Source organism: Electrophorus electricus, chromosome 3 (genome assembly GCF_013358815.1).
Source record: "Electrophorus electricus isolate fEleEle1 chromosome 3, fEleEle1.pri, whole genome shotgun sequence".
Classification (NCBI taxonomy): Eukaryota; Metazoa; Chordata; class Actinopteri; order Gymnotiformes; family Gymnotidae; genus Electrophorus; species Electrophorus electricus.
In genome coordinates this window covers 21,510,302-21,524,168 of record NC_049537.1, presented here as the reverse complement: position 1 = coordinate 21,524,168, position 13,867 = coordinate 21,510,302, and the positions used below count along the sequence as shown (strand labels likewise).

The 13,867-nt window shown below is 40.7% G+C and overlaps 1 protein-coding gene across 2 annotated transcripts; it reads left to right on the top strand.

Annotated features, from left to right (window-relative positions):
• Positions 1-2,435: 2,435 nt before the first annotated feature.
• Positions 2,436-12,702, top strand: scara3 (scavenger receptor class A, member 3). Of its 2 annotated transcripts, none has more exons than XM_026999761.2 (7): positions 2,436-2,770; positions 7,039-7,074; positions 7,399-7,443; positions 7,982-8,101; positions 9,562-9,642; positions 9,940-10,983; positions 11,085-12,702. In XM_026999761.2, the coding sequence occupies exons 1-7, from the start codon at positions 2,764-2,766 to the stop codon at positions 11,513-11,515; spliced, it is 1,764 nt and encodes a 587-aa protein (XP_026855562.2). In that variant the 5' UTR covers positions 2,436-2,763; the 3' UTR covers positions 11,516-12,702. The 2 variants fall into 2 exon arrangements, with proteins under 2 accessions (XP_026855562.2, XP_026855571.2); XM_026999770.2 differs by lacking the exon at positions 2,436-2,770 and adding an exon at positions 4,157-4,257.
• Positions 12,703-13,867: the final 1,165 nt, after the last annotated feature.

Below are 13,867 nucleotides of genomic sequence, written 5' to 3'. Positions count from 1 at the left end.
ATTCTGTAAAATAGTTCAAATCAAGAAACTGTTCCTAGTTGTATGCATGGGGATGGTTGTAACATTTTTTTAAAGATGTGTTACAACCCACCCCACCCCTGTCAGATATTGTTTAGCCAGCTATACAAGCATAGTGGTTTGAAATTAGCAAGGGGAAAATGCAACACATTTTGCATGAGAAACTACAAGTTAATTTAATTTAAATCATATTATTTTATCTGCACTAGTATAAGTACTAAACAAAATATTGTCTTGGTGGTATTTTTTTCTCCTCTAAACAATATGCATATGCCTATTTCCAGCCTTAGTAACCAACATGTGGGCTTAGGGAAGAAGTTGATAAACAATAAAATGATCATATGTCCCCTATCTTATCCCTAATTGGTGGGATTGCTGGTCTTGTAACTCTTCCCATGTTACAACCATACACGGTCTACCCTGCTACATTTCTGTATGAAAGCTTTTCATCCTTGTATGACAATACGAGCCTTCCATGGCTGTGCGTTTGAGAGAGGGAAGTTCATCCTGCCCTCTATGGCCTGCTGCAGTGCAGGAACAACACGTTTGCTAGGATCTATTGTTCACAAATATACACTCATTTCTTCATGCGTTCTTACATAAAACGATACAATGAAGTAGAAGACATAAGCATCAGGAATCCCTGGAGTGTGGGTGATGCCTGCCGAACACATGCATAAAAAAGTATTGTAAAAATTGGCACAAGCAGCAGGCTGTAAACTCCCAACTGGAATAGTCTTGTTCCTCGTTGTTTTGTTTTCTTCAATCGTACCTACGTTTAGGTGTCAGTAAGAACCGATAGCTGTTACACCATAAATTATGGGAAATTACACGGTAAATGGCAGGAAATTTGGCTGTGAGATGCAGGCTATTACTAAAGGCATTTGGTACAGCAGATCATGCTTGCTGATAAGGCATAGGTAATCACTAGATATAAGATAATAATCATTTACATGCATAATAACACGGTTTTATTCATATATTTAACATGAACCTGATACATTGTTTGCCATTTGTCCACTAGCTGTTGAAGTGATATAACACAACCCATAAACTCAGGTATCAGGCATACCTTCTTTGGTATTACTGCTGGCATTTACAACATTGTTTGCCATTGAAGTGGTATTGGAGGTAATATTCTGACTTTTTGAAAGGACCAAGAGAATATACCACTAATGTTAATGAGGTTGCAAAGCAAATTGCAAAATAAAATTTAATGCAGATGATACTGCATTATTGTTTGGCTTCCTCTGTGAATCAAATTATGCAAAACAGAATAGTAATCCCTGCATAATCTGAAATCCTTGCATCATCTGAAGATAGTGCACACTGAAGACAAAATCATGTTGTTTTTCACATCTTGCAAATGGGGAGAGTTTAATTCGAAACACGTGACCTTATTTCAAAATAATAAAAATGTGTGTATTTGGATGGATGACAAACTGTTAAAACATTGAGAACAAAAAGGGATTTTCATTTAGAAAGAGATTATGTTTTTCTTGATATTAAAAAGGAAAAGGGAATTTTTTCCAAGTAACATTTTGGATTATCCTGGATTATGGCGACAGTCTATATGAATGCAGCTTCCTTCAGCGTTGAAATGAGTTGATTTCATAGATCACTATTTTGTATTACATTAGTGGTGACATACTCCAGTTCTATTACTGAGAGCTCTGTCACTGCTGTTTTTGCTTTACTGTAGCTGTTGCGCCCCTACATTATCTCTTCTTATAAGTGTGTGTGTGTGTGTGTGTGTGTGTGTGTGTGTGTGTGTGTGTGTGTGTGTGTGTTAAAGTTGCTCTCTATTAGTGAATCCATAGTTGTTGCACCATTTCAGAAATTCTTGTTTTTTAAAGACTTCATATACAAAGGATCATAGGCTCAACAAGGCTTGTTTGGCTTTTACTTCTGTGAAATGTGAACATCACATGCACATCATATAACCACAAATTATATAATCCACAGTGTTATGAGCCAAACGTGATCTTGGTTGTCTGCCAACTTCAACTAGAGTCTGTGTCTAATTTCCATCATGGAATGTGATAAACGTTTTCACATACTGATGTGTATTATGTGACTGATCATTCATATTTCTACTGCACAAACGTGGATAGTGACCTGTGGAATGCTGAGGAGACGCCAGATGGCCTGTGTCATGGATCGGAGTGACAGGAATTTCCACAAATGTGCCATTGGCAAATCTGCAGAAGATCAAGGTGTCCGTCCCTGCCTATCTAGACATTTGTTAGCAATGAAGCCAGGAAGTAGGACTGGCGGGAAGAAACATATGCGCTCTCTCTCTCTCCTCTCCCTCCTCTCCAACTCTCCCTCCCTTTTCTTCTGTTCTCCTCCCACAGAGAAACACACACTCCCTCTGCCCTTTATGTTTCTCCACACCACACATGGTTACTGGCTACTTCTGGTCTTCAAGGGAAGAAGTAGTGTGTTCCAGAGGGTCTTCTCCATATAAACTGCCTGTAACCTGTAGTGTGGCTGTTTATTTTCCAGTGATCTTTAACTTTGGCTGACTCCGTGAGCTATTTTTCGATTATGCTGAAGTGCTCCGAGCACATCCTCTTCATATAAACAAACCTTCAGGTTACAAGAATGCTGAAGTATAAAGCCGGATTTTAATCCAACAGACTGCTGCAGTATTATTAGACAGATGACAAAGGACGTGTGAAGTGAGACCTCAACACAGCCCGTTCTTTACCATCCCTGCCAAAGCATCTTTAGACGGACAGGATGAAAGGTAAAGAAAGGTTCAATTTGGTTGAAATGTACTTTTATTATATGTGATGTTGTGTCACAGCCACATCCATTACTTCAAACTCTTAAAAGTCTGCTCATACTCACAGAACCTGCAGACAGCTTGCTTTAAAGACCACACCTATCAGCGTCCAGGGAAAACCAGGTTTTGTTGATCTTGGATGTGAGATGTTCTTTCCTTGCCTTTAAGAGAGGTTTTACCATTGAACTTCACCATTTTCCACACATTCACACATTTGCTTTTGCATTCAAAAAAGGTTCTCACATTAATGCAACTCATAGGGTAATATTCGAGATTCCCTTAACATTATTTAAATGGTAAAATGGCCTATGGATTTTTCATAAGAAACTAAACTAACCAAGTGATTCCTTTTGCAGTAATAGGCAGCATATGGGCAAAAGCTTTGCTAAGATGTTTAGGCATTTATTTGAAATTTTGCGGGCAGGAGGTCTGTTTTCCTTTCTTTTCTATTTTTTTCCCAAGGCCATAATCCACAGGGTGCCAGCAGAGGTGTGCGCATGTTTGTCATGCACTCAGCTCAGACTGGGAAACAGGTGTGGCAGTTCTTCTCCAGACGTCTGGTGCGCAGTCTGCGCGGCCGGTCCGTGCACGGCTGGAGTCTGGCTGCAAAGTGGGGTTACCCTAGGGAGAATGCTTCATTAAAAGAGGTGATTTGTTTGAGCTTGACAGGACTGACCTGAGAACTGTGTCTGGGCCATGTGCAGTGTGTTTTCCACAGTGAGTGTGTGTGCATGTAGACGCGCCTGGGTGCATGCACGTATGCTTGCATGCGTGTGTGCATATGTGCGTGTTTAATTGGGAAGAATGACCTCTGAAAGTTTGCATAGTTTGATGGAACCATAAGCAGTCCATTTTATGATTACTTCATATGCGAGTACTAACATACAGCATGTATTTCTTTGAGAAAAGAAAGGCAAATGCTATCCGCTTGTGTTTTAAGACTTATAATTCATCCCCAGACCACAACACACTAACGCTTCATTACTTTAAATGAGGCCTTCTAGATGAGCTTGATGCATTAACTTGTTTTGCCATTTCATTATTTTGAATGCGACCTCGCATTCCTCTTTAAGTCTGGAAGAGTTGTTTGTCAATGTAGGACTGCACTCGTCTTTTGTTGGTTGTGGTCAGGCATCATTGTGCGGTTCTGGAATTTGTGTAAAATGTTTACGTCTGCCACCATAAGATGGACAAAGAACTATCCAATTCGGTGAGTAACATTTGCTGGTTTGGCGATGTTATACCCATTTAAAGATGCAGGAGACAAACAAACAAAAGCCTTGTAATTCACAAGACACATATTTACACTTTATCACATATATGTATGGATGACAGGCCTAGCAGATTATCTGATCTTTGTTAGATTTGGACACATTTGAGGGGAAACTCTGAGAGCCAGATCCAGAGCATGAGAAAAGGGTCAACCACAAACCTCTGACACCCTCAAGGTTTGTGGATCCCCACGTCCTTGCTGGTTTTATGTTCCTGTTCTGTGTTACCCAAAGTTCAAAATAACATTGTGTGTACTTTTAGGTTGTACTGTATTCAAATATTAGCTTTCTGTCAAAATATTATACATATATACTTTTATTTATTGAAATCAAGAACATTTCACAGATGTGAATTGGGACATGGACCTCATGATCACAGCTTTTAAAGAGCTCCAGATTTAATAGTGAGGACTTGCTTTGATTACACGCACTGACAGATTACCATTGTTCATTATGGTCCTTCGACATTGAACTAATCCAGAAAATGTGAACTGAAACAAATAAGGCAAACAACATTGGAACTTTGGAACATTTTTGTTTTTTGTTTTGTTTTTTCACTTTTTTTTATACATTTGTCTGTTTTGTTTTTACACCTTTTTAAATTTATTTCTATTGAGTTTCCAGCTGAGACCTGGCAGAATGAAGTCAATTAAGAATATATGTAGGCACACAGTTACCAGAGCCTAGTCAGAACAAAACCCTTTGATCACCACCAGGTTTTGAGGTCTTTTTTTCTTTTGAAAGAAACTCATATACCTGTAGTTACTGTAATGAGATTAATGTGGGTGTAGTGTGCCATCTCAGTTGTGCACTCAGCACTGTTCTAAGGTAAGCTGAAGAAAGCATGGATGAAAATTAACACCTCTTATGTGCTTACTGGGCAGAGCACAGTCCCTTATGTTTTTTTTTCCGAAAGTGGGCCGTGCTCCATAAAATATCTGGCTGAGTAGACAAATGACCTTCCCTGCTTCCCTCTACCCTCACCTGAGAATTCAACCATCAAGTTTATGAGGTTTTGGTTCTACATACCAGCTTGTGTATTGTGCCTTTGTCTATGAACTCTACTGGTGGTGTACTGTGTACTCTACTGGTAGTGTACAGATCCTTTTGCATCCTTTACAGTTGTCCTTTGTTTGGTCACAAGGGCCAATTTCATCATTCATTAGAGGTCAAGGGTTATGTTTTATTGACTAGAGCTAGACAAATGTTGCTTTTTCAATCACGACATCTGTAATATTGTGAATGTAGCTACATTCCATGTTTCTGTAGTCACCGAATTAGTCTCTCTGATCTGGGCCATGTTTTACATAAGACACCAGAACTTGGGTATAAGAGAAGTAACGCTGCTCTTGTAAGATGAGTGAGCGGTGCTCTGAGAGAATATTAAATGCATCTTCAGTGAAGTGTTCAAGTCTTCATGGCCTCCATAATTGAATTCATAAAGAAAGCATTATAACAGTGAGGAAACGCATCAATGCCAAACCCAAACTTCAAGTGAACTCTGTAATGATCCTCAGAGGCAGCTTACTTCAGGAATAAACAGTTTACCTTCATCAGATTACAGCTTTCTACCATAGACTATCCTTCAGTATGACAGGCTGTTCCCTAATGCATAAACTTATGTTTCAGTGCCTCAGACATGTTTCTGCCCAGAGTGCAGAGAGTTTAATGTTTTCAATTTCGTTTTCGTTACTTTGGTAAATTCACCTAATGCTTTTCTGACTTTAGCAAAACCTTGGAAAATTTTCCATGTTTTGCACTTCACTAGGGACCCTTTCCATCAAACTAAACATCCTTCTCCCTTTGGTAAGTGTAGAGCTTTTAAAGTCTGTTTCTATGCCTGACCTTGGCGGTAAGCGTCCTGGCTGACATGAGAGGTTTGTTCTTGCGGACAGATGGCGGCTGCCCAGACCAGAGGCTCCCCTGCCTGTTCCTCCCCGTGGCTACTCGTGCCAACAGCACTGCCGGGCCGTCTCAGGTCTGGGCAGGTCCGCACCCAGGCACCTGTGTAGCCGCACCAGTGTGGAGAAAAACTGCAGTCATTTCCTGCACTTCAAGCACTCTGGCACCAGTAGGCCTTACTATAGCACAGCCGCAGCTGTTCTGCCAACCATGCCTCTCTGGTCCCCAGTACACAAACATCAAGTCTGGAAAATAGTTCCATCAGCTGAATTTAATATAAGCAGAAGGTGACTTAGTCTGCTAGACTAAATGGATGTTCTCCGTAGCTATGTTGTTGGAGATTACTGAACTCATTTGGGGTCTTTACTATGGACATTAGCAAAAAAAATTTCTAGTTTGTCTATGCACTGTGAAATGTGATGTATTTATATCACATGAATGAACAGGCATTTAAAACAGTAATATTGAAATGCCATAGGAATTAATTAGTGTTTGTGATAGCAATATATTTTATAATATAATGGGATTACTGTGAAGTATTTCAATCAATGCCTTGAGCCAACTCACTCAGTGCAGCGCAGTCCAGATTCTTTGCTGTTCTAGCTTGTAATGTGTTCATATAATAAACCTAAATGTGCTATTTCTCCTCATATGAGATTTTTTCATCTGACAACTCACTCAGGCTGTTCTAATGCTTGTTTATCCATCCCCCCCCCCACCCCCACCCCCATCCCCACCCCCACCCCCATCCCCATCCCCACCCCCAGTAGTGAGTTAAACTCCAAGAAACATACTCCCCTCTTTGATTTCTTGTAATTGTATTAGTGCAAGTGATATGCCAACTATGACCTCACGTTTTCAAATGACCTCGTTTCTAATGGCTTGTGTCATTGAGGGCAGAAATGGCAGGGAAGGGAAGGTCCTGCTTTTCAACGTGCACTTTGTGATTTATGGCTTCCGTGACTGAGTGTGGGTGTCGCTCCCCTGGATTGGTTTATGTGTCATACTATTGATTGTAATGAGTGAATACATCATCCATCTCCCCCTCTCTTGCAGAGAGCTATTGTGGCTACGAGAACCAGCTCTTCAAAGGTATGATCTTCCACATCCAGTTCTTTTACTTTTTGCTTTTTCCTTGCTTGTTTGGACTCCACTGGGCTATTAGTTAGACTTAATGCTGAAATAGATCCATCTGTCCTGCTTCGAAACATCTCATTAAAGGCGGGGTTTTGACCTGTTAATAATTCCGTGCTACAGGTCCACTGGGGAACAGGAATGGGGAAACATTTAATAAGTCACAAAGGGAAAATGAGTCTTCAGCACCAATAATGAGCATTCATTTCATATGATCACCTACAACACTGTACGTGCTTACAGATGTGACTCATTCATCCTGTGTGCACACTCTGTTCACAGAGGAGGAACTGCCTGGGGAGGAAGAGGAGATGCCTCCCTTCAGAGGTTTGAGACACGCGCTTCCTTTTAAGCCTGTTTCTGAGTCCACAGCATTATAAATGGTTGGCCCTGGAAAGACTTCCACTGATAACAGCATACAAATAATATTACTGCATGCACCCAGTGAGTGTACATGCTGTGTGCATGAGTCAACATATATTTGCAATTGTGCCAGGCCTGTTTCTTCTGCTCTATATATCTCTGAGCCTGTGAAATGCTGTTTGAACTCAATGTTGTGTGAACTTTAAAAAGGTACATTTGACTTAGAAAAGTTATTGGGCTTGTTAACTGCAAGCAGAACTGGAACTTAAAGCATGTCTTTTCCAAAGAGGCTTGGGTATTGGTAGAAATTCATTTGTTTTGGATTTATAAGTACACACTATGTACTTACTTTATTCTCAGAGTAATATTAATAATATAGAACAGATTTAGTGGTTTCTCGTATATTGGTATGGCCAATATCTTAACATGAGCATAGAGATTTCCTTGGGAAGAGGGCCCTGGAGAGTTTTTAGTGAGCGTGGGTTTGGGTCTGTGTCCACAGGAAGGAGCCGAGGCGGCTGTGTGAAGTGTCAGCAGGCCTGCTCCCTCCAGCTGGCTGTCAGAGTTCTCTATGGCTTCTTTGCCTTCATCATCATCACTGTGGCAGTCCTGGGCTCCCTAGGTGAGCTTACACCACCCTAAAACAGTTCAGCCAGGTCGTGACATAATGGGTTTCACTATGGATTTAGCAGTGTGTTTTCCATATGGTCACTGCATTTATGATGAAGGTGAAAAGAGCTTAGCAGATATGAATAAGAGTTAAAGAAAGCAGCCCTTCCTGCATCTGATAGTAACTCATGCCCTTTGGGGCCTCTGAGCAAGGGCTTATGCTGTCTACCATATACGGCATCCATGAAACAGTATGTATATAAATTTAATTCTTTCCAGATTCAGACTCAGAAGTAGACCAGCTTTGAGAAGAGATACACAGCTACAGTGATAAGTCTCATAAGCCCTAGCAGTCCACGTGGTTAGCGCCTTCCACTTTTAACATGCTTGACTTCATTGCATGCAACACCAATCACTGTGATGATTATAAAGCGTTGAGAGCCAAAGCTGAGCGAGTCCCTGTGCTGACGAGTCCAGGGTGCTAAACAATCACCTCTGATCACCCTGGGAAGCTGTCGCACCGGCTTACCTGTCTGTCACTGGAAAGCTTATGGATAGTTCTCTGTTGTTACTTGGATTTCAATATAATCACAGGATTATTGAACAATAAATGCATGCTTACCGATGAACAGATAATAATGCTGGGGCTGCAGCCAGAATCAAAATAAACTCCTAGACTGCTCATCTGACTGTAGTGCCAGCTTTGTGGTGGCACAGATTTTTACTAGCAGGATGGGAAACTGCCTCATATTATATCAGCTTGCAAAACAGCTCCACTGTGATCAAGCAAGCAGAGAACAGAAGGCCAGATTGAGAAATTCCAAAAATATGATTTACTGTCAACGATAGATAAAATCCAAGGTCACGGGACAGAAGCATCTATCCCATGGCACATACATCTGTTGCATAATTCATGCTGCCCTAGACTACGGTAAAACATCAGGTTTCCAATTACATTCAAATAAAGAACATTTTCATTAAGAATATCCAAAAGCAAGATGCATAATTAATAAACCTTGCATTATTGTAACTATAGTAACATTTTAATGGGCACCAGAGACATACTTACTGTAGACAGTCATTATGAATCATTGTAAATCTGATAAGGTTCCCTTCAGCACTTTATAGAGGTAAAAGGTTGCAGGTATAAATGCGATTATATTGCAAATAAACTTAAGCAGAGATCTGTAATGGGCTTTATTACTCCCAAAATACTTGGCTTGGTTTGGGTTTCCATGAAAGAGAAGTCATGAAACATAAGCCAGACCAACCCTGTTCTCTTGGAAAAAGAGATCACATCTTTATTTACCATTCTACTATTCTACTGATAAAAAAAGAGAATGTTTAAGAGAATGAACAATCCTGCTAATAATAAAACTCAGTTTGTATTAAAGCTTTGTCTGCAATACTTTTTGAACATGATTTCTTAATCACTGAAATATTTGAATAATCAAATTACATTTTTGACTATAGTTTTTAGGAAAGTTGACAGCTTATCCGAAGAGGAATTGTTATTTCATAAAAATATTACCAAAGTCCAGGAGAGTGTACAAGGTAAGCCTGCAATACTTTACAAGAATGAAAATGTTAGTTCTCAGGGGAAACATCTCCCCCTGACGTATCAGGTCTTTTGGGGCGGAACAAGATTGTTTTTCTAATCCCATGATTTACCTCCCAGAATGGGTCTTCTCCTCAGAGACTAATAACTTGAGAATAATTGTCTGTTAGCGATATCTTGTGGAACAGCTGCCAAAGCATAGACTACACAGTGTGTGGAGACTCAGCTGTTCCAAGCTTACTGATGCTTCATCTGTTCAATGCCTTTAGGATTTTGCTTTTTTTTTTGTGCAGATCTCAGCATTGCAAGCAACTGCACAGAATGCTATCATTTGGCACACTTCCGTGATGAGATCACCAGACTCAAAAGGGAATTTGAGGACATCCAGAAGATGGTCCTGAGCCAAGAGCAGTTACTGGACCAGACCTCACAATCTCAGAAGACTCTATCACAGTCTAATAGCAGGATGATGAGAGACGTCCAGGCTTATGGGATTTCCATTAAACAAATAAACCAGTCTCTTGAGCAGTATCTAGATCAGGTAAATGGCTGGCAGGCTGTCATCAATGAGACTGATCAGGGCATGAAGTCCCTAATCCAGGATCAGTACGATCTGAAAGGTTCAATGCAGCAAGTGAACACGACCGTGGCTCTTAGCGCTATGTGGATAGATGCACTTCGGAGGAAGGCAGAAGAAGACACATTAGTGCTGCAGAAAATGTCATCAGATTGGCAAAACTACAGCAGAACACTAAGCACACTTAAGTCCAACTCCAGTGCCGCCACCCAGACCATGCGAACCATCCAGAATGGCATCGTCACCACACATCAGAGGATCAGCATGAGCTCGGACATGGTGCATGATCTTACCCTGCAAGTCATCAACCTTCAGATGCAGCTAGACAATGTTTCCTCTTTCATTGATGAGCATGAGGAGAACATGCACGACCACCAATACCATTCCAAATACTATGAAAACAGAACCAAGGAAAGGTTTGTGTCATTGGATGCGAGAATGAGTTCCATCGAGCTGGAGATAGACACCATCGCCTCCAGCATCAATGCGACAGTCAGTCATGTTCAGAGCATGTACAAATACATCAACATGGAGAGTTCGTCTTGCCAGTCCAAGCTAGGCAGCCATACTGAAAACTTGCAAAATCTGAACAACACTGTATTGTTTCTGCTAAACCTCGCCGATTCCCTAAGAGTGCAGCACATGCTGCTGAGTGTACGGCTTGACATTGATGTGCGCAACCTCTCCATGGTGATGGAGGAACTGAAGCTGGTGGACACCAGGCATTCCCAGCTGATCCAAAACTTCACAATATTAAAAGGTAGTGGGTTCTATCCTTAAATTAGTGGTCCACATCGTACAGTGGGGTAAACTAAACCTGTATTTGACTGAGTTCTGTGATTTTTTTTTGTTGCCTTGCAGGTGCGCCCGGTCCACCAGGTGCAAAGGGGAACAGAGGTGAAGCAGGAGCCACAGGACCTGCAGGGCTTACAGGAATCAAAGGAGACAGGGGACGTCCAGGTATTCCTGGACCTGTAGGGCCTAAGGGCATTATGGGACCTAAAGGAGCTCAAGGAGAACCTGGACCTTCCGGAGGCAGAGGAAGCCAAGGACTAAAAGGAGCCAAAGGGTCTTTAGGACAACCAGGGCCTCGTGGTGAAAAGGGACAGAAGGGTGACATGGGAGTTGCAGGCAAGGATGGGTTACCTGGCCCTAAAGGACCTCCAGGAATCCAAGGACAATCAGGACTCCCTGGTCTGCATGGGATTGCTGGACCTAGAGGAAAGCCTGGTCCTGTGGGTCCACCTGGCCCGCATGGACCTCCTGGACCTCCAGGGAATTACACTTGGTGATGAAACACCATTTATACCCCTTTGTTATTGAAATCATTCAAATCCTTAAACTCATGGCTGTTGCCTCATTAACAACCTTGCTGGAAATTTTCAATAATATCCACTAAGCATGGACAGTGGGAGTTAACTTTGAACTCGTCAAGAAAGTTTGATTTGGGGGACACACTAGAGCTTAGGTGACTGAAAACTGAACAGTACCTGAACCATCACCAGTCAAGGAACTTAATCTCAAAATAGCCCTCATGAATCCAACTGACAGATAATAATAGCAACTCACTTTATGCTGAACCTATATTCTTCAGACTTTAATCTGCATACATTCACCCAACACCATGCAGGCCATGCTGTGACACATGGTCAGATCATTGTGTTTCAGAATTAAGAGGAACTGCCAATTATTTGTTTTTTATAATGAATGAACCCATCTCATGATGACAAATTTGAAGGCACTTTAATGTTTGTCTTTCTTTCTTGTCCTTCTATCCATTGTTGTATATTTTCCATAGTCTATCCAGAGCAGGAACTCTGAACAAGATATAAGAACATCATTTTGTGAAATTGTATGAATCCTGGATATTTTCAGTGACAAGTATTCTAGAAAAAAAAATATGCATTACAGCACACACATTAAGAAAAGCACAAGGGAATGGAAATATGTAGTTGGCTTTGCATGTCATAGTTGCAGCATCTACTGAACATAACTATTGTTGGCTCTTAGTCATTGAATAGTGCATCCTTAGTATACCGTACATTGTAGAATATAAATGTTATTATGTTTATACATCTGGTTTTCCCATGTACATACCTGTTAATCATTTTTATAGAATTCATGAGGAAAAACGTCCAGTGTTATCGAATATTATATTCTTTTGTGCAACATTGGCCAAATGTTTTGTTATAAGAATTTTAATTGAGGAAAAAATATATTTTCATACTATATTTGAAAAAACAGCAAGAGTATTTAGCACCACAATTGACACACAGTGGTCCTCTGTGCTATTTCAAGTGTAATGTGATACTGATCAAAGTCTGCTTTTGACTTAGCAAAAAGCTAAGGACCTGATAGTTTGTTGAGCTCAGTTGCATCTGTTAAATCTCACTGAAATAATTTTAAAGCCGTACTCATAGCTCATAGCTCTCTTCCAAAACTCATCAAATCAAATACTATTAAAAGCAAACAACCAAAATGATTAAATTAGGATAATGTTTACTCTCTTACAACTGAAGCCAAAAATGTTCTGCCTCCCCCTTCAACAAGAGCATGTACTTTACTTTATACAAATTCAGCACGTCCATACTCAGAGCCATATGATGGCACCAAACTTGCAGACACATGCTGAGAAGCCGACCCCAAGTTAAGCCGCAACAGTAAGAAAAGGAGACATTCTTTCTGCTTTTAATGTAAATCAAACGATGTGGCGTGAGGCCCCCTGTACAGCAGATTAACAATTCATTTTCATATTGAACAGATCTGTTCTTTCCATGACTGCCCAATGGCCTGTGAAAGTTAGTGGACTTTTCTTTCATGTGTTGGTAGCTCAGGTGTAGAGCAAATCCCCTGCCTCCAGATCCTCATATCTTCTGGAACTAATACTATGTGTAAACATATATCAGCATTACAACAGCAGTCCAAAAGGTCTATAGTCTAAAGCATCTGTCCATAATGTGCACTATAACTCAAAAATGATCCTTTTTACCAATCTGCAGCTATAGTTGCAGTCTTGAAAAGCCAACTCAATAGATTTAACTTTTTTACTGCAGTTTGGCCTATTTTATTAAGGTACTAGTCAGTGAGTCTTTTTCTAATTCTCACATGTGCATTTACTGTAGTTGTGATCCAAGACAAATTTCAGCAATGAGAGCTCTGCCTGAGTAACTGTCAGAAATTGGGTCTGTATGGATTTTCTACCATTCACAGAAAACGCTTCATCTGTCATGGAGTTTGGCGTGTAAACTGAGGATGTTAAGAAAACCTTAAAACCAATTCCCACAATTGCTCTTTCAAGGACACAAGCTTTAATACCTTCAGGAAAGTTGCCATCACGGTTTTTTCAACCAGCCAGAACAAATGTGGGAATAGCTTCACTACAATGTGTGATGATATATATATTTTTTGGTCAACCCTCAGATTTAGTGACTTGTAAAGGAACTTGGTCGTAATTATGTGCTGGCTGTGAAAACAGCATGCGGATTGTTTCAGCCATTTATGAGCTCATGGCCAGTGCTTTCTCTCACCCTCTGTCTCTGCACACAGGAAAAAAACAAACAAAAGAAAACAAAACTGTGCAGTAGCTCTGCAACTGGCAGTCTGGCCATCAGGCCACAGAGGACCATGTCATGATGTTTGGCCCT